The 21967-nt window shown below is 39.6% G+C and overlaps 2 protein-coding genes across 2 annotated transcripts in view; one reads left to right on the top strand and one right to left on the bottom strand.

Moving 5' to 3' along the window:
* Nucleotides 1-21967, top strand: part of LOC139123475 (uncharacterized) — a 1125851-nt gene that overhangs the window by 818628 nt on the left and 285256 nt on the right. The gene's annotated exons all lie outside the window — the stretch shown is intronic.
* LOC139123457 (V(D)J recombination-activating protein 1-like) lies at nucleotides 17561-21512 on the bottom strand. The gene is made up of 3 exons (XM_070689602.1): nucleotides 21372-21512; nucleotides 20956-21120; nucleotides 17561-20637 (listed from the first exon to the last, which is right to left on the bottom strand). Exons 2-3 carry the CDS (start codon nucleotides 21094-21096, stop codon nucleotides 17851-17853), a joined length of 2928 nt encoding a protein of 975 aa, XP_070545703.1. The 5' UTR covers nucleotides 21097-21120; nucleotides 21372-21512; the 3' UTR covers nucleotides 17561-17850.

Raw genomic sequence — 21967 nt, 5'->3', positions numbered from 1 at the left:
ACGCGAATATCTTTCCGTGGGATGCTATTCTGAAATACCACGCCGCCTTGCTCACCGATATGGAGTCCGGCATCAAGTCATGGGAGAGTGATTTTTCTGACCTCAGAGAGCAGTACTTGCTGCCGAGAATAGGCGAAGTAAAACATGACCGCAAGTCCGCTGGTCCCACAAGCAAGAAAAAGAAAGACAGCATTGGTGTGTGCTATAAGTACCAATACAATAAATGCGATCTCAAAGACGGCGAGTGCAGCTTCAAACACTACTGTGAGGCGTGTGTCAAGCTACGTAGCAGTCTGGCCGCACATCCCAAAATAGATTGTCCATGGAAGGACAAAGCTTACCGTGACAAGGAAGCCAGCTCTGGAAAGAAAGACAGTGAGGTACCTAAATCCAAACCTTGTAGCCTGAGTCAGCCACTAACTGTTGATCAGAAAAATCAGAATGACGGATTCTATCACAATGACTATGGGCATCGGGTGGACGTATCTGTTAATCTAAGTAATACCACAAACCCATGTAATCTCGACGAGTCATGTAACTTTGGTTTTACTACTGATAATCATCACTCTTGTTTTTCCAATTCTGTAAATAATGTTTCAACACCCTCTTGTGATTATGTTTATCATAACAATCGCTCAGAGTTTCCCACAATTCCCAATACTGCATGTGAAGCGCACTGCTCTGCTCCTACCGACCCCGGGCATGGTAATTTTCACAGTAAAACAATTACGGGTTTGGGTAGACACAACAATGCATCATGTACTCTTTCACATCACTTAAGTGATCACGAACAGCATCCCGACAGAAGGGATGTAACGCAGAGCGTCTTTGACACTGCGCCTCATGCTTGTGGTGAGGTATGCGCCGATATTCAGCATATTCGCGACACAGTCGATGTACCTAAACAATACTCTGATATCCACTCCGAGTGGGACGCGTGTAACCCACTCGCCCAGACGGGCAGCACAATCCCTGCGCAGTGTTACAACGACACTGAGACGTACACTCGTGATACACGGCTGCCACATGATACCCTAGACTCTTGGCAGTGCGACAGTGGCACTGAACAGGACGACTGCAACACACATACACGGTGTGATACTGATTCTTTTCCGCAGGGCAATTGTGGCCCTGGCCAGGATTTTTGTGACACACTTTCAACATGTTTTCATGACCTGTCTTCGCAGTGCGATAGCGGCACTGAACAGGATGATTGCGATACACGGGCGTATTGCACTGAAGTACCCGTACCTTCTGACACCCTTGAGCAAACCTCTTGTCACAGAGCTCAACGTGACAGCCATTTTGAGAAAACTTATCTTGACACATTTGAGCGCCCATGTGACACCACAGGACACGTTACTGTACCACCAGTGCTAAGTGATCGCAGCGTGGATGATTCCATGATATTTGCACAGCGTAATACTAACATTGAGCTGATAACGAGTAACAGCCTCGCTAACAATGATGGTTGTGAGTATTCGCCCCCCCGAATCACCTCTTAATTTTACAGCGATTTTGGACATGCACAAAAAGGTCACTGATTCAGGCGGCCCCAATTATATAGGAGCTAAAATCCCTGTCCCCGTCAAATTTAACAATCCCCATTTGGCGCACAGAGCTTCAACATTATTACGACAGACAGGTGTGTGAATTCCTAGAATATGGCTGGCCTATAAATTATACGTTAGACACAATTCCACTCGGTTCTAATAAAAATCACAGTTCAGCACTGAATTTTCCATCTCATGTTGATAAATGGATCAACAAAGAAGTCGGGGCCGGGGCATTACTTGGGCCATTCCTGTCAAATCCCTTACCCATCTCGCTTGTCACCTCACATTACAAAGAGTTGACAAAAAAGGTAATTCTGAGAGGAGGGTTGTGTGCAATCTAAGTTTTCCACCTAATTGCTCTGTGAACGATGGCATTCCGAAAGGGGAGTATTTGGGTGAGACTGTCGAGCTGCACTATCCATCTATTGATAATTTGGTTGACATTATCTTGAACAAGGGGAGGGGCTGTCTCCTATTTAAGAGAGATTTGAGCAGGGCTTATCGACAAATACCCGTTGACCCCAACGACTACAGGTACTTGGGATACACTTGGCGGGGTCTTCTTTTTCTCGATCTGGCTCTCCCCTTCGGCTTACGCACAGCAGCCCTAGCCTGTCAGCGCACAACCAATGCCATCAATTATATATACAATCAGCGTGGTTATGAATGTGTTAATTACATTGACGACTTTGGGGGCGCGGAAACCCAAGAAAGAGCAGATGACGCCTTTCTTGCCCTCGGTAATTTACTATCCGAATTGGGTGTAAACGAGTCTGTTCAAAAGGCAGTTCCCCCTACCACCAGCCTGGTTTTTTTTAGGCATACTGATAAATACTTTGACCATGACTCTAGAAGTCACACCTGATCGCCTACATGATATAGAAGTAGAGTTAGGCCAATGGGGAAACAAGAGGAGAGCAACCAGAAAGGAAATTCAGTCACTCATTGGTAAACTGTCATTTGCTGCAAAATGTGTCAAACCTGGTCGTGCTCTTCTCAACCGGATGTTAGATTTACTGAGATCACTAAAACGTTCCTCACACCATGCATACCTAAACCGTGAATTCCATGCAGATGTGCTGTGGTGGGCCCGTTTTATGAGGGTATATAATGGGGTCACTATGATCAACCCAGCACATTGGAGTCGCCCTGATGATATTTTCTCGTCCGATGCCTGCCTAACAGGTTGTGGCGGCTGCACAAGTGCTCACTATTTCCATGCAGAATTCCCCAGTAGCATCTTGAATCTCGATCTACATATTAATGCCCTGGAATTGCTCGCTGTTACAGTGGCCACTAAGTTGTGGGGTAATGAATGGGGCGGCAAAAGAATTCAAGTGTATTGCGACAACGAGGCCACGGTTACAGTGATCAACACAGGGCGAACCAGGGACAGATTCATGGCGTGCTGTCTCAGAGAGTTATATTTCATGTCTGCCACCTGTTGCTTTGAGATAAGGGCAGTCCACCTCGCCGGCTCTTGCAATAGAGTGGCAGACGGTCTAAGTAGATGGCACTTGGGCTCAAAATATCGTCAAGAGTGCCAACCAGCAATAGCTGACATGACGGTCACGGCAGTAAACGATGACCACTTTCAATTTGTTAATGATTGGTAATCCTTTCATTACAGGTGTCCGCCAAAAAATTATCGCCCAGGTTAGACAAAGCCTTATCAGCATCACAACAGGCCGCCTTATCTGAAGGTTCACGTCGCAACTTGAGTTCACAAGTGAAAGGCTTTCTTTTGTTTTGCAAGTTTTTCAAGTTTATCCCAGTGCCAGCATCTGTTCAAATCGTTTGTCGTTTTCTCCAATTCCTCGCAAGGTCTGTCACTTCCACTGGAACACTTCGCAATTACCTTTACGCAATTAAATTTTTACACAGAATTCATGGCATGCCTCCTGAGGCATGTGATAGCTATGTAAGTTTCACTTACTATCAAAGGCTTGAGTCGAGGCACTTTGTGCTCTCCCCGTCAGAAATTGCCTGTCACCCCCACCATTTTATTGCAAATTTTACAGTTTCTTGATTTGTCAAAGGCAACCGATGCCACTATTTGGGCAGCCATTTTAATTGGTTTCTTTTCCTTTTTTCATAAATCTAACCTGGTCCCAAAGTCAAGATTTACCTTTGACCCAAACAAGCACTTATGCAGAGGCAAGATTGTTGTAAGTGATTACGGCCTCATTATCGTTGTTACTTGGTCCAAGACCATTCAGTTTTATGAGCGTTTGTTAACCATTCCGATTGCCAGTGTCCCAGGGTCACCTTTGTGCCCTGTCAAAGCTTATCGACACATGTGTTCCTTAGTGCCTGCACCGCCAATCAGCCCTGCCTTTGTCATCCCCATGGGCTCCTCCCTCCTTCCTCTCACTCATTCCTCATTCGTCTCATCCTTCAAACGGTTGTTGTCAGCAGCTGGCTACCCTGCTAGCGCTTACTCTGGCCACAGCTTACGCAGAGGTGGTGCCAGCTTCGCCTTTTCATGCGGAGTCCCTGGTGAGTTGATCAAGCTACAGGGCGATTGGCGGTCCAGCGCATATTTGCGTTATCTTAGCATTCCATTTAAGACAAGATTTTCCGTCACCTTCTGTATGAGTCAACATTTAGCTCAGGTCTGAATCTGGCACCTATAGTATTTACTGAGTCAGTTTTGTTGGTTTGGCGGTATTTGGCTTTGCAAGAGCCTTTGCATTCAGTTGTTCCAGCATTAAACTTACCTCCAGGCTCTTGCCTTACCCGCCAAACCCTGTGTCAGTGTCATTTCTCTCTTTGAGCGAATAATTTAGGCAACACTTAACATTTATGGGAATGTTGCATAATTAGGAGCGTAACCTCTGACCCCTACACGTCACTTTCGCTCCTGGCCGCCAGTGGGTTGACAGTGCCCAGCGTGTCGTTCTTCCACCCACCGTCCCTCCCATTGAGCTAGCATTGTTATTGCATTGTAATTTACTTGTATGTTACTAGCAATGTAATTTGTTTCTTTATGATCACCTTTATTGTGACTTGTTGGCTTTGCAAGAGCCTTTGCATTCAGTTGTTCCAGCATTAAACTTACCTCGAGGCTCTTGCCTTACCCGCCAAACCCTGTGTCAGTGTCATTTCTCTCTTTGAGCGAATAATTAAGCACTAATAAAGCACTATTAAGCCATTTCCACACTTTTATCATTACTTCTTTTGCTATTTATCCCATACTCTGAAAAGTTGCATACTGTAACTGCATGATGTATGATCGAGTATTACTTAACTTTCAAATAGAATTTGCATAACATTCTATTTCTCAGCAATTACAGTTTGAGGAAAATCAAATACCACCGCGAGAAAAAAGCAAATCTCTATTTTGACAATTTGATCACTTTTTGTATTCAAGCTAGTGATAATGACATATTGCTTTGCTCGCACAAACTTCTTGGCAATGTCTGCTCTTCAACATCATTTTTGACAGATTACTAAAAATACTTTCTCAAAAGTGAACCTCTGTAAATAAATCACCATGTTCCAGTATTTCAAACTTTTAATATTTGAATGCTGTGATTATTTAATGTCCATTTTACTGCTTTTGGAGCAAATTTAATTTTATGTTTACATAAAAACAAAAGTAAGATATTTTTCTCTTGTTTATCTTTCCACAGATATCTGCAGGAAGATAAACTGTAATTATAGAACATTATATCATCATTACAAAAATAACATAAAGTGACTGCAATGGGCTGATTACTAGTATCTCTGGTTTACGCATTTGTAACCCACATGTATGCTCAAAAACACATCTTGTCTGGGCTGAGCTATTGTAAGCACATATCATGAAAATACTGCTAAAGACAATTTGTCAGTGATAAGCTGAAGTTTCTCTAACCTGACGGACATGCTGTTATTCTGATGTGATCTTGATAAGCATGGCTTTGTTTACGTTGGTTAAAATGTAAATAATGCTTGTTTATGTTTTGGTAAGCAGCTGCATCAAGTTGAGCAAGCTGGTATGTGCAGGTTTATTGGCCTGATATTGGAGTGTCTACCTGTATGGTTTAAAAAGTCTATACGTCTGTGTTGACTTTCTGTATATATGTATGTTTATGTATCCATATATGTATCTACCGGTATGTCTGTATCTATGTATATTGGAATTTGTCTGTCCATCTGTCTGTCTGTATGTATTTATGTATGTCAGTCCACTATAAAAACTTGTGAACAGCTCAGCTCTAGCTGATTTTTGGTGTAATCACTTGCCATATATAATGTAGATAGCCATTCTTAAATCAACATTTCTGCATCGAAAAAATCAAATGTGGTAGAAAAAACAAAAATCATGTATGGTAACACTCATTTAATTTGACCAGAAAAAGTGTTTATGATTTTAAAAAGTCGAAAAAGTTAATAAAACCAAAATAATTTTAGTGCTGGTATCATTAGGGATTTCAACTTTTTTGAATGTCCATAAGTGATATGCTTACCATCTTAGATGATTGAAACAAATAAAGTTGACTTTCATGAAGTCCTAACTTAGACATTCTGTGTTGTACATGTATTGGTTCTTTGTATTCTATCAAAAATAAAATGTTCAAACAGTTTGTCATGATTGGGTGTTCAAATTGTAGATTGAGAATGTTCCAATTTCAATCAGTGATTGAACTGATAAGGTAATATAAAACTACATTTTGAGAGAAAAATGGGGTGGTCAAATTGAAAGGGTGTTTACAGTACTCGGGAACCACTCATCTGTTGTCATACATCATTTTTAATTATCTTAGGCCACCCATGTTAAAGGCCAGGGCTGGGTATAAAAAGCTAAATGTTGGAGTTTGTTCATGCAAAGCGTGGCTTTGGTAGCGTCACGCTCGATCGCTCCGTAACCATGCCAAAATGGTCAGAGGCGAGAAAACTTGGGCGCCCATGCACTGATACCTAACTATGAATATCTAGTGATTGAATGGATCGAAAAAAATTTATGATTTGAGCATAAATAAAGCTGATTTGATCGATGAAGGTATTTCTCTTTGTCTTCAACTTGCATGGCAAGCGGCCATAACAAAGGTCCCCAAGCTGTCAATCAAAAAAGGACGCGATACAGGTGTGAATCGGTAAACCTTTGCGATGTCAACATCTTAGATACGGCACAGTATTGCAATTGTATTGGGCAATCACAGTGCAGACATGCAAGCACAGGTGCTCTATAGCCTTGTAGTCTATTAAATAGATCGATTTTTGGCTTGATCTAGTCGATATGCCCACGACTGCAACCTAAGCTTGGCCTTAAATTTTAAAGGGAAGTGGCTTATGCAAGAGAGGGAACTTTAATATTGATCAACAAGAAGTGGAATGACAAATAATATTGTCAAATAGTTACGTTTAAGATTGACTACATAGTAGAACAATGTAAGATATTTTGGTAATATCCAGCAGTGTTTTTGCGGTACACCAAGGTAACATTACGGGAAAGCTCCATTAACTTAGGAATACCCTACTTCGCAACTTAGTTAACAGAGGATTAATTTCACAGACCTGCCTTTCCTACAATGGCACCAGCTGGATAAGATAAACGTAACAATGGAACATTAACACCTTGGGGATTAAGTCTTCTGTTTGTCACCCAAGTTGGTCAGGCAAGGATCCGGGTTTCAGGTACCATGCAAATTAATGCAGTCTTTCCCTAATGAATGTTACCGGAATTCCCCAGTAATTTTATCAGGGTTACCCTTGGTATATCAGTGCAGTCATACTGGCGGATGACAGAAATTTTACAAGGGTTCCCCATGTTCCCCAAGCTTTGCAAAACACTGTCCAGTGTTTATTAACAAATCACACTACATGTCCCGGTACAATGTGCAGCCACAATGCCTTGAGTCATTCCCTTTAATATGTTTGGTTAGCTGAGGAACATTAGATGGATTCGCAATAATAATAGCAACAAGAGAGAAAATCCTGTTTAAGATAATGGTGGGGAAGAAATACGCAGAGAGTTGGGGATGAGCATTTAATAGAAAGTAAGAGGCAGTGTGTGAGTGATGTCATGTGAGCATATTGTTTTTAGTAACAATTTGTTTTCTACTTTTAGTGCACCAACAACATGCCCAAAATTTTGTGACCCTCCCCCTCAGAGGAGCTCAAAAAATTGTGACCCTCCCCCTAACAGAATTCCCCCCTGCTAATTTACGTCCAATCCCTTACTTTATGTATCCTGGTTTTCATCACAGATAAAAGAACAGCATTTCATCCTCCTGTGAATGTTTGCAACTTCTGGAGGAAGATGTATATTAAACAAAGGACCATGAAAATTGCTTTTATAAACAAAGCACTTTTTGACCCAGCCAAATAGAGTTCCATGTATGACAGCTTTTGTTAATTAGACTTCATTAATGCGTGCAATATAGCTCAGAAGCCATTTTAATTATTATAAAAAAACACAAATAAAACTGCTTTGTGAAAGTCATAAAAACTCAGTATAAAAGTGAGCACAAGATACAATAACAAGACACTCTACAAGGTCATAGGGCTTACAAATTTCATTTTAAAGTTAAGGAATGTTGGCTGCACAGTAAGTTGTTTAAGACTTTGGCGAGTGAATGTCAATGGTATATCTGTAATAGGTATCCAGACCAGATTATATTGAAAATAACAACAATTACACTGTCGCTGACATATACTGTAGTTTGCAACACAAGCTAAAGAATCTGTGAAAATCATTAACCTTCTAAATTCAGAATTTCCCAGTCCTGTACAAGTCTTATACAGTCGTTGTAGATTTCATCAACACTTTGCAGATTTCAAAAGAAAAGAGTGCATGGTACTAATACAACACAATAAGTAATGATAGCGTTATTTCTTAGCTCAAGAGGCACTGTGAAAATATTAACAATAAATACACACCTGTGCATTAGTGTCACTTAACAGCCACAGTCAAATAATATCTTAACAAAAAATGAAAATTTCAGATCAATCTGTGTATAACGCAGTTGTAATTTTATGCTGTTATAATCCTTTTGCTGTTACTGCATGTCTGGTAATGCTCTCAGTAATTGACACTCCCTAGATACACTATCTTACATGTCAAATTTACTGGTTCATGTCTTTGTTATTACCTGATTCTGTTGATTGCTGAATTAACTAGCAATATGTCAACATTTTAGGAGTGGCAGGATTTTAAAATATCAAAATGAGCCAGCCTTGGTGGAAGCCATTTTCTGTACGTTCATGATTTGTATAGTAATTAACTCACAGTGACATGATATTTTGATGTTGGTGATCAAATTAACCTGTTTACTCTCATTTCCTGAAGGATCGAAACATCCACAATCACAATTAATTGCAAGGTGTTTTGGCTAACCTAATGTAGAAAATAGGAATACGGTCTTGAGCTGATTTTGCCATAAATAGTGTGTGCCTTTGGTATTAACCAAGAGAATTTCAAATACATGTAGCAATGATAAAACTCAAAACGTTTCATTTAAAATTACATTTTTTCCTTTGAAAATAATAGGATAGTCTTCAACAGAGCAAAAATGCACAGTTCTACAACAGCATGCCAACCACATGTATAGACACTGAGGCACATATCAAATTTTGCAGATTGCAGACAGTGTAATAAATTCATCGCCATTTCATAAAATGTTTAACTATAGGCAATATTTTTTATTGTCAAAGTATTTTACATGAAATAAAGATCCAAAGTTCTAAGTTTCGCCACTAAATTATTTCTGACCATTGTTTCATTGGTTGCAAGAGTTTAAATAAGGCATATGGCATTAAGAACAAATTAATTGGAACTAGAACGAAATTTTGATACTGGCACCATATGAGTAATGAAACATACTTTTAATTAAGAAATACCATCAGGACAAAAATGGTGGAATGCACTGACTTTGACCTAGAATTTTAGATAATTGTGTCAGTGGTCACTGGAGATGTTTTGGTGTTTGTGAGCTAGCTGGTCCTTTGAATTCTGTGAGGAATGGTTTTAGGAGCTGCATTATGAGCTTTTTATATCACATGTACATGGATCTAGAGTTTGCTTTTGCAAAATACTTAAAAGACTGATAGCATTATAAGAAGTCGCCAACCCTTCACAACGTCAACTCATGTAGGCCTCATAGAATACGTACTCTGAGTCTAGTGTGTAATGAAAATGCAATCTCAGGATAGTTAAGTTTCTTATAAAGGTTACAGTTTGTGTGACAGGAAAAATTGTGTGAGAAACAAAATTATAGAATGTAAGCTTAAAATCATGACTGTGGGATATGCAGTCGACACTTGTGCTTTTTTGTCGCTTATTGGTGTAGTAGGTCTCACACATGCAATGGTGGTGTAGCGAATGGCAAACATAGTTGAAAGCACAAGCTGGGCATTCTTAACCTTTTCCTGCCAAGTCTATTTCACCCTAAGGTCAAGATGATTAAAATTAATGAAACCCAACATTTTCCATATGATGTATTTAACGTAATAGTGTACATCTGAAGGCTGTTGAAAACATAAAGACTGTAAACTTGATTGTTTTGGACTAAAGATGCTATAATAGACAAAAGCCAAGTGAGTGAAAATACTTCATGTTTCGGCTCAATAACGCTTTTTACTGACTTGGCTGATGCGGAAGTGATACTGTCTGGCAGGAAAAGGGTTGTAAAAGCAGCTTAGTATAACCAAGGTGGCTGAAGGCATGCTTTCACTTGTCATTCCCCTCACTGTTATAATGTGCAAGAGACCATACCAATAAGAGACAGAAAAGGCACACAGGACTGTATACCGGTAGTCCTTGTTTTCAGTTGCTGTGATTGTGTACTATTTCAATCAGGACAAAGTTTTTGTCTGTGCTATGCTTGGTAACATACAAACTGTAAACACATTTTAGTTGAATCAGTGTACACTATTGAGCCATTTCCACACTTTTTTCATTACCTATTTTGCTATCCCATACTCTGAAACGTTGCATGCTGTAACCGTAATGATGTATGATCGAGTATTAATTAACTTTCAAATAGAATTTGTATAACATTTTATTTCACAGCAATTACAGTTTGAGGAAAATCAATTACCACAGAGGTAAAAAATCAAATCTTTATTTTGACAATTTGAACACTTTTTGTATTCAAGCTAGTGATAATGACATATTGCTTTGCTCGCACAAACTTCTTGGCAATGTCTGCTCTTCAACATCATTTTTGACAGATTACTAAAAATACTTTCTCAAAAAGTGAACCTCTGTAAATAAATCACCATGTTCCAGTATTTCAAACTTTTAATATTTGAATGCTGTGATTATTTAATGTCCATTTTACTGCTTTTGGTGCAAATTTAATTTTATGTTTACATAAAAACAAAAGTAAGATTTTTTTCTCTTTTTTATCTTTCCACAGATATCTGCAGGAAGATAAACTGTAATTATAGAACATTATATCACCAATACAAAATAACATAAAGTGACTGCAATGGGCTGATTACTAGTATCTCTGGTTTACGCATTTGTAACCCACATGTATTTTCAAAAACCACCTTTTGTCTGGGCTGAGCTTTTGTAAGCACATACCATGAAAGTACTGGTAAAGACAATTTGTCAGTTAAGAGCTAAGTTTCTCTAACCTCACAGACATGCTGTTTTTGTAAATTACCTCACGCAACACTGTTAGTGGAAACAATGATTTTTATGAACTTTAACGTTTAACATTAATACAATATGCCTATGTACCTACGAGTACGTTTTCTCTCAACAATAACTCTACAACACTTACCTGTCTCCAAAAGCTAGTCTAAATAACAAAAAACGCACCAAGCAAAGAACACAAAATACATGTGACTTGAAGTCACATGATAGCGCCCTCTGTGTTGCATGACTACAATTTTTGTATCTTACGTCACGCAACACTGTGAGTGGAAACAACAATTTTAATGAACTTTAACATTAAACATTAATACAATATGCCTATTTGGAGAGTTACCGTTGCTGTTTTGTTAATGTTCTGTGTTACAAATCAAGCACTTGGTCTGTATAATCTGGTGGAGTTTTGCTGTGCACATAATGGTCAAAGAAAATAGTTCTCGTTTTCCACCTTCCAATTTTCATGACAATCTCTGGGTCAATGTTAGCGGTGATTGCAGATGTAGCCGCAGTAGGGCGAAAATCCTTCACATTATACTTTCCTCCTAAACCAGCAAGTTGAATTGCTTCATCTAAAATTCGAGCAATACTAGGGGCTTCAACTGCATGATAAGGTGCATTCAAACTGATAAATACTGCATTATTACTTGGTCTTACATCGCTTGTACGTTGAATATAATCAAACAAAGTCTTAACAGGGTCTAGTTTTTCAATAGTTGAAGGTGGTAAACACACCTCAAAACCTGTACGACTAGTATCATTCTTAATACCAAAAAACGTGATATTGACACTTTTGTCCTCATTGAATCGCAGTTGGTTGGTTGAAAAACAAATTGGCTCCTTTCTACAAGTATTTGGGTTAAAGGTTTGCCCTTTTGGAGCAACATCTGATGGGCGAAGACCCGCTGTTAATGCAAGCATGCACAGGCGTGCTGTTTTCTGGGTAGTTTCTATAAGTGTAGTTTATTCTACGTTTCGACGTTCTCTTCCGTAGCCTAATCACCAAGGTAAGAAACAGAATTATCCGGCCTGCCAAGAAAACTGCACGTTCTAGTCGAAAAATAAACACAAATCCTTCATTCAGTTACCTAGTTAGATGCGGAAGGATCTCGGCTGTCCAAAAACACACTCATGTCACGATAAAATGACAACTTCAGGAGAAATCTGCCGTGTTTTGACAAACTAGGCATTTCTGGCGTCCAACGTTGTAATAACGCAACTCATTATCATAATTGTACGCCGTCCGCATCGCTGATTGGTCCGTGAGCAACGCATCAACGGCATCAGACTGAGATGCACCACTTTCTATGTGCAGACACCGTCCATTATGTTAATGAGTTGCGTTATTACAACGGTGGCCATCAGAAACGCCGATGTTGTCAAAACGCGGCAGATTTCTTCGAAAGTTTTCATTTTATCGTGACATGACTGTGTTTTTTGGACAGCCGAGATCCTTCCGCATCTAACTAGGTAACTGACTGTAGGATTTGTGTTTATTTTTCGACTAGAACGTGCAGTTTTCTTGGCAGGCCGGATAATTCTGTTTCTTACCTTGGTGATTAGGCTACGGAAGAGAACGTCGAAACGTAGAATAAACTACACTTATAGAACCTACCCAGAAAACAGCACGCCTGTGAAGCAATGTTACTGCTTTACAACGGGCTAATTGTACTCCGCGAAATAGCGAAATGACGAAATGGCGAAATCACGATTTTCGAATTTTTCCAAATAGCAAAATAAACAAATAAAGAAACTACACACAGAGAAATTACCTGCCACCTAGAGTTTGCTTTATAATCGTCTCCTACTCATACTAGTACAACATTACATGTAAAACGCCATGTTGAACATCGCTGAAATTGGCCTCGGAATCAAATTCAGTTTCGAGTGACTGAACAAACAGCTGGCATATGTTTTTTTTCCAAACTGACCAAAGTCATTTTCCGTCACATGAAAGTATTTCGACCACAACAAGTTTATTGCTGGCATGTGTTTTGCAGTATAAAGAAAAGGCACTGATTAGCGATGATACCATTGTCGGTTTAGTTTATTTGTTTGGCCGCCGTTTTATCACATACTCCTGCCAAACTACGTACGCGTGCACGCTTACGCAAAACATTTTTATCTTGGTACAAGAGATCTAAGGGACAAACCTTTAGATATTCGGAGGGGGTGGTCAGAAACCTGCACCTTTTTCGTGTTGTAGATCGGAGCAAGAGAATTGTATTTGATCACTGTGTAACTCTCGATTACAGTACTATGATGGAAGCTTTAATCGCCAAGCTGACCGTGAAGTGTAGCCCTATCGCACCAACGACAACGCTCGATCCGTGCGTAGAAAACATGCTAAGGATGTTTCTCAGAGAATGTGCAGACTCTAACGAATTGAAGGGACATCAGCTGTAACTTTTTCACTACTCTGTTTCAATGTATCAACTATGGAATTTTACTAAAATCCTATCATCGTGACCAATGCCCGGCAGCCTGCTTGCCAACACAGCCTGCATATGTGAAATGACCATTGTTATTGTTGATAAATGTATTCTAGTCCGGACCTCGGATTATACTCATAAATAGGTTATATCTCTGAGCTAAATAATTATGAATTTCTTCATGGTTTAGGGAATCAAACCAGAAACAGCAAACAAAATCCCCCCCCCCCAAAAAAAATTCAGAACAGAAAGTTTGGGGGAAATATCTTCACGCTACATTACAAAATAAACAAAATATTTAGAACACAATTGAGTAAAATAAATCTGCAAGACTCAGAAAAATAATTTGCACATCTTTAAAAAAAAAAAATTTGAAATTTTCAGTTGTACAATTTTTTTTTACACAATCCGTTCTTGACCACCCCCTCCCAAAATCTAATGGTCTGTCCCTAAGCCTCGAGGTATACGTGGTTTTGTGCACTGTCAACTTCCGGGTTCGCGATCGCGCGATTTCGCCGAATTTATCGTACTTTCGGTGCTTAACTTCGATGTTGAGAATCAAAACACGTGCAGATTCACAGAATTTGACTTTGTTCAGATGAAACTCAGCAGATTTTCTTATCAATTTCCAACCTGTACGGCATACACATCGGTTTTGGAATCCACCGCGCAGATTGCAGTGTGAACCGGGTATTTCGGCTTAACATCGATTATGCAGCATTCTCTAGGTGGCAGGTAATTTCTGTATGTGTAGTATCTTTATTTCTTCATTGTGCAATTTGAAAAAAATCGTGATTTCGTCATTTCGCCATTTCGCTATTTCGCTGTGTACAATTAGCCTTTACAACGCAACTGTTTGATACTCAGTTTTTCATTGTCTGGCCATGACATAAACAGCTCATGGAAGGCTGATACTGGCATTGCCGATGAATGTTTCATAGGTTCTACTGTACCTGACTTAACGAGAGATGACATAAAGTTTGCTATTACTGGTTCATTCATAAGATTTGGGTAGTTAAATACAATAGTCTATACAATGGCGGCAGTATAGAGTGTACACGTGTTTCATCAGCTCTGCATTCTGACAGTGATTTTAGCAGATTTAGTTCATTGCACAAGTCAATTTTTGTTGGAACGAAAATGCATACGCCAGAGAAGCGCGAGAGAAAGTTAAATAACAGTGAGGGCTTTATATATGGTGAAGAATTCGACAATTTACTTTCGGAAGATAAAGATGTACGGGATGACGCTACAGTGGTGAAGCTGACAATGAAGCGACCAACGCGTACGCGAGGAACGAAAAAAGTTCTATGCCGTAACTGTTGGGAGGTCGACTGGTATTTTTTGTGACTGGAAGTCATGTCATGAAGTTACCAACGGATACCCTGGAAACTGCTTCAAAGGTTTTGACACAGAGGCTGAAGCACAACAATTCTACGATCAGAATCAGGTAACGGATTGAGCTTCCGACTGCGACGTAGATTCTCTCGATGGCGGCCATGATGACTGTACGGATACAGATACGACGCGTGTCACATCTGATGACTTTGAAAGTTTATCAAATCCGAATCTGACACTGTTGTGAAAAGGTTGTTCATAAATGATGAAAATATAAACACCAAGTGTTTTGATGTGTACAGCTTAGTCGACGGAGAGAGTAATGATAAAGAAAAGTTGTCAACAGCTGACGAGGGGCTTACTCGACCCTGTACTGATGCGACAGTACCGATATGCAGGGAAAATCATGTAAGTACCGATGCCAAAGATGTTTGCGTTAAAAAGATTCGGGTACAACTGAAAGTGCGGACAGGTTAGATTGTACGATAGCTGTGTTGGAAGAAAAGATCATAGAACACTTACCACATATCAATTACCGGTAACCGATAGCGAATCGTAAAAAATCAACATGGCCGCCTGACGCATGCGCAGTTTGTACTCTCGTATAAGTCCGTACGATCGCGCGAGAAATTTGACGTCACCAATGTTGTCATTTTTAAAGGTCACGGCATTTTCTTTCATATGCTAATAAAATGGCTGTTGCTCCTGAACTCGCTCTCGATGTCTTTCGCTTTATTCCGCTCACGGAAGGCTCCAGTGACAAGAGAAAAATGACTAGAAAAAGATTTTTTGAACTGGGCGAATACTTCCCCCCCGAAGGACATATGAATGTATCCATAAATAATGGTGAGTAAAGCATAAATATGTGTTAAACTGCACTTGTTGCTGGACACTGATTAAATCCTATTGTTCTCTAGATCTCTGCATTGTTACGCAAGCACTTACGCGTGGGTAACTTTTCGTGAATGGATTTTACAAAGACAAAGCCGTCTTTTTTTGTTTTTATATGTCTGTGACAGCGTATGTGAGTGTGTAATTTACACACATTGTTTTGCTGTTCTTTTCTGTCTGCCCCTTTTTCAATTGAAGTTAGGTTGAAAAAGTTTTCTGTAAGTCCAGTATTGTAACACACTACACTGTAGTACACAGTACTTTGTGCATTTTTTCAAAAACATTTGTGAAAAGGGAAATAGTTTCTTGGTAATTTAATCATTTTCTACATATATCATGTCATGTCAAATATCAATCACAAAGTTCAAATAATGAGAAAATTAAAACTACATATATTTTACAAAAAAGTATTTTTTTAAAACATTTAATACATTTAAAAAATAAGGTGGTTATATGTGTTTGTATAAATGTATTTTTCATGTAGGTGATGGTGTGGTAACAGTCTACACACTTGGTGGTGGAAGGTGGAAAGAGGAGAGTACATGGTCTCTTTCCAATGAGCTGTACTCATTGTCATTTACTTTAGATGACACTGATGTTGATGTGGAAAGCGTACAGAAATTTACCACGAGGGGAGCAATGCTGTCACCACTGCATGCTGCTTCGATGCTGAACATCAGTACCCCTGACAAAGTCAAGTTGTTGGTGTGGGGTGGATACCATTTGGGTTCACTCTTTTGTACCAACGAGGCAGTTACGATGGAAATACAAAGGAAAACTGCCACCTGCGTAATTTACAAAGATCCAAATGATATGAGCTTCCACCTCCCAGATGAGAAACATCAGTCAGGAGATATTCCGTCAGCTCGTTGTGGTCACACTCTAACACCTATCCCAGGACAACATGCTGCTGTTCTGTTTGGCGGGGCAGAAATGCCAAACAGGTTTCGTAGAGTACCAAGTTTTGAGCAAGATACCAAGGATGGTCACTTTTATCTCTTGAACACTGACTCTTTGTCCTGGAAAAAGCTGAATGTGCCACAGTTAGAACCCAGAGCTTTCCACACTGCCACTTACCTCTCAAGCTCTTCAACCATTTGCTATGTAGGGGGGGTGACATACAGAGACCAAAAGCCTTATAAGCGACATCAGATCAACGAGGTGACACTTCTTAGTATCAGTGCAACCAATGAATACGCTGTTAAATCTGTATTTTTATCTGAGTCTCTGCCTTACCATGTATCAATGCATGGGGCCCTTCAGTTCAATGACCAGGTGATTGTCTATGGGGGATATGTTACACCATGCGCATTATATCAATCAAATGCAAGGCCAGCCAAACCAAGTTCATCCATGTTCTTGTTAAACACAACTTCAGAGGTACTGACAAGACTTGAGGCACCAGATAGCTTTGCCTCTGCTGGTTTGTCAATGGTGTCCCTAGACAACACAGCAATCATGGGATTGGGGGGAACCCACAAAAATATTTTTGTATTTACAAGTAAGGCCATGTGTCCAGCTCCATGCGATTTAGAGGATGAGTGTACCATAAAAGATACTCCAGAGATCAGCCCCATCGCATGGATTCAGTGTGAGGGCAAATGTAAAAGGTGGCTGCACCAATTTTGCATTAAACTTGAAGTCATTCCAAAGGGCAAATATGTGTGCAATTCATGCAAGTCCACTGGGGGGAGAAAGCGGTCTAGGAAAAATTGAAGAAACATTAAATTAATAACAGACAAAAATAAGCAGAAAGATTTTTATTTATTGTTCATTTATTTATTTTTTCATCAACATTTTATGATGAAATATTGCTTTCAGAGTTTGTAATAAATGTGATACAGCAGTATCTTTAGAAAATATATATTTGAGGTTTGTCATAAAATATTTTTCTCAAAGTGCTATTTTTTAAAAGTATTTCACAAGCATCCCCTGTATTTCAAGGGTCAGTGGCTGTTACAAATGATAACATTATTCAACTTATTTCAAAATAATACATTTGAAACTTCTACCAATGACTGCCATACTCTGCAATGCTGCTGCATTCTCAAGACTCATTTGAACATGTCAAACGATTGTGCCCTAGACATCCACAAGCAGAACACCTGTTTTTCCTGTGTGCTACCTCAGCATGACGACATAATTTTGGACTGCTATACAGCCAGTGCAACCAAATTGTGTCGCGCAACCCACCCATTACAGACCCTTTCCTGGAATGCAGTTTCCGGAACTGACGGAATAATTTATTTCCTGCTTCATTACCTTCCCCTGAGATTCCACCAATGGTACCTGGGCTATCTTCCTTTTCAATGAGCTCTTGGGTGTGTTCTATGACTTTATGAAGGTAATTTGGCCATCTTGCATATCCAAATTTATCAATTAGGAGCATGCCCATTTCAATTCCCACAGTTTTCACACTTTCGATATCATCTTTGTAGTCAACTTTGGGCAATTTAGCACAATACACCTTCTTCAAAAATCGAAACTTAGCTAGCACAGCAGCAAAATCCTCACGTCTTTGAGCTTGTGGTATTAGGGAGAGTATTGCCTGTTCATTTTTCTCATCAAAGAACACCCTAGCATAGTTGCCAGGCATCATTAGGCTAGGATTAATCCCTATTTCAGCCTTCAAATGGTCATCTAACCTTTTCTCAGCCATATCAAGACTGGACTTTAATTCTGCAGTCTTCTCCCATTGAGTGATCTCTGCTACTTCCCTTACTAACACTTTCTTAAAAAAAGAAGCAAGGTTTATGTTAGCATGGGTTGAATCTATGCCCCTTTCGACTGGTTCAGAAAGCAAAAGAGGATGTTTTTTTACACCTTTACAACTCAAATTCAATTCATTTTGTGAAAGAATCTTTGGGTTTACTCTGCGAATCTCAGCTTTCTCAATTATTTCAGTCCTCTTTCTAGTGATGGAAAAAGACCCCAATTTAGAAATTGCTTCTTCACGGGTGCAATCACACAGAGTACATGGATAACCTGAGCCAGCACCCTGCAACCCCCCTGCACTTCTATCTAACTTTTCATCAACCATGGAAGTAACAAATACTAAATAATGACATCTCCAATAATCACCACAGTCAATTTTCATCACTTTGTTTTTCATAAGTTCTCTTTCACCTTCCATTGTCAGTAGACAGTAGTGAACTGTGGAATCATTATTTTCCTCAGCGATTGCCTCAATTAGTGGTCTATTGCATCGGACTGAATTTGGATTCTTTTGGTCCCAGACTGTCTTTATTTCATTGCCTACTTCTACTTCACATTTTACAACTGCAAATGCAGCTCTGAAGGCATTGGCTGGAAGTGTCCTCTCCCCCTTGCGCCGATGAATTTCAACGTCCCCCATCCCATCAGAACCATCTTTGATAAATGTTCGCAAGACCAATTCTGTTTTTGTACTGCTCACACCAATACTTTTGAGATTCTCACTTATTTCAGGTTCAATTTCCTCAAGTGTTTTTGCTACTGCATCAGTGTATCTAAACCTTACCCCAGCCAAATTTGGACCTGGAAATTCTTTATTATCATTGGGATATTCACTGTTTAACTCTATAGGTTCAACAGAATCTGCAGTAGTAGATATGGAAAGGTCTTTTCTATGCAATTTTACTGGAGTTTGGTATATGTGTTCAAAATTTTCCTCTCCAACAATAGCATACCTTGCAGTACCAGGCATGTATGTTCGTTCTAGCATATCTAACTGATTTGGTGCGACCAGCACACTCACAGATTTGCTCTTGAACATATCATACTGGGCTTTGTATCGGTTCTTAGTTTGTAGGTTGTCTATTCTTAGTGCTAAACATTCATCAGCTGACATTTTGCTCTGTGTTTTAGACCAAAGATCATCCACAAGATTGGAACGTTCTCTGTCACCAGAGTCATATAGATATGATCTGAGTAGAAAAAACAAAACATCTTCTGTGGACTCTGAGTTAGCAGTACAAAAATCTCGGAGAAAATCATAACAAGCTTTCAACCTTTTTTGTTTGCAGTACTGCCTATCTGCTGTCCTTAGAGATTGTTTTACTCTTGTTTTACCATATGTTGAGCGCTTACCTTTTGCTTTATATTTACATGTTAACTCATGGTCAATATAATTAGGTAAAGTAGTCATGGTTTCACAACCAAGATGACTATAAGTGCATCTAAGTCTAAGACTATCATATATGTTGAGATGATTTCCTGTTAAGTTTTGACAGTCATCACATTCAAGAATCTCTCTACAACTTGGGCACGCACATGAATTTGCCAACCACTGCTGTATACAACCAACACAAAAAATATGGCTACAGGGTGATATGCATGGTGTGGTTGGGACGCCCTGACAAATACTACAAACATAGTGTTCGGCAATGTCTTTCTCTATAAATCTGTCCAGCGGTATGCTAGTAATTTCTGTCGCTTCTGTGATGGCCTCTTCCTTTTCAGGGCTTTCAATGGTCAAAAGTTTTCTCTTGACTGATTCAACTGTTAGCTCGGAACTACTGCTGGTCGACGGTATACCTCTACTGGTTGATGGTATACTACTACTGGTCGACGGTATATCACTACCGGACAATGGTATATCACTGCTTGACTTTTTGTGACCTCTACCTGGCCCTCCATACTGACCTCCACCACATTTTCTTTTCGGTGGTCTTCCTTTAGCCTTTGGAGCCGTGCCTGTAGCAAGTTGTGCTGGCTGATCACAAACTACACAGCCTTGGTCTTGGTGTGGCACAAACGTCGCAACCTCTATTTGCATTGGCTGGAAGTCTGCAGCTGACCTTCTACATCTTTGCAAGCGGGATGTGCATGCTTTACAGAGTTTAGTTGGATGAATCTGTAAATACAATAACAATAAATCACCATGTTACAAAAAATGTCTGCATGAAATGATTTTCAACAGTGACCTGAAATAATTGCGCAAACATATACACCTATTCTTATTTCTGTACCATTGATATAACAAGCTTGCACACATATTATCAGGAAAACTGTATTTTATCATTATAATGCATTATACCTGATGTGCATCTGCCTGTTTTAGCTAAAATAATCAGCACAGAAATACAAAAGATACACTGCACTGCACGTACTGGACTTTATCTTAAGAAATTTTCACAATATTACTTTTGCTTATGAATTTGATCAGCAGTACCTGGATATCATCGTCGCCGACTTTGATATTATATAACTTGTCTAGTTCTGCAGCATATACATCTGCTTGAGTGGCATTATTCCCAATGTGTTTACTACACACGCGACAAAGAGATTGCAAACAGGATGAATGATATTCCATGCCTTCTGTGGTAACGTGGAGAATCTAAATTGTAGAAAACATAAAAACATGGTCATGAATAAAAACCGAGTTCGCCAAGAAATCCGGCGAGTTCGATCTTGAAACGATGCTCAAACGATAGCTTAGACTGTAGATGACCTCGGAAAAACAATTGTTTATGGTAAAAAAATCGGCACAAAAGGCAGCGATGAATACAAAAACCCTACATTTTTGGCTTCAAAACTTCAAAAATTTTCTGGCAAAAACAGATCGGGACAGAAAAAACCACAGCTTACCGGCAAATTCGTCGATTTTCATGCGGTTTTCGGCAAAAAACAAGCTCCGAAGCTGCTCTGGGTATTGGAAATGCGAATGCGCATGCGCACGCATTTCCTTCCTTGCTATTGGACAGTTTTTCTCCGCTGGCCTTCCAAGGCAAACTGCCGTTGTCGATGGGGGCGCTGTGCCAGAATGACATCATACAGTCATTATAATTTATAATTAGCAAGATGGCGCTCATTTACATTTCAATAGCTGCTCTATAAGTGTAGAATCTACGGTTGTTCTGAATTACGTACAACAGGAAGTACACCCGTGTAAAAATGACTTGGACAGTGTGAAATGTACTGTACAAAAAGTGGGTCGTCTTGAAGACGAACTGTGTAGACTTAGATCGGAAAATCGCGCGCTGAAAACTGAACTTCAAGAATCAAACAAGAACTGGTCGGACAAATTAGTAGAAATGCAAAGAGTCTTTGATGTGAATTTACAAGAGAAATTAAGTTTAATTGTGTCTGAGTGGGAGAGAAAATTTGAGAGCTTCATCAGCACAAATGTTCGTGCGCATGAGAGTGGCGTTTCACAGTCTTGTGCTGAGATAAATTCAAAGGAC

Source organism: Ptychodera flava, assembly GCF_041260155.1.
Source record: "Ptychodera flava strain L36383 chromosome 23 unlocalized genomic scaffold, AS_Pfla_20210202 Scaffold_23__1_contigs__length_28996876_pilon, whole genome shotgun sequence".
NCBI classification, from domain to species: domain Eukaryota; kingdom Metazoa; phylum Hemichordata; class Enteropneusta; family Ptychoderidae; genus Ptychodera; species Ptychodera flava.
Note: the sequence above shows the minus strand (reverse complement) of the source record. Positions and strands in the feature narration are given on the sequence as shown.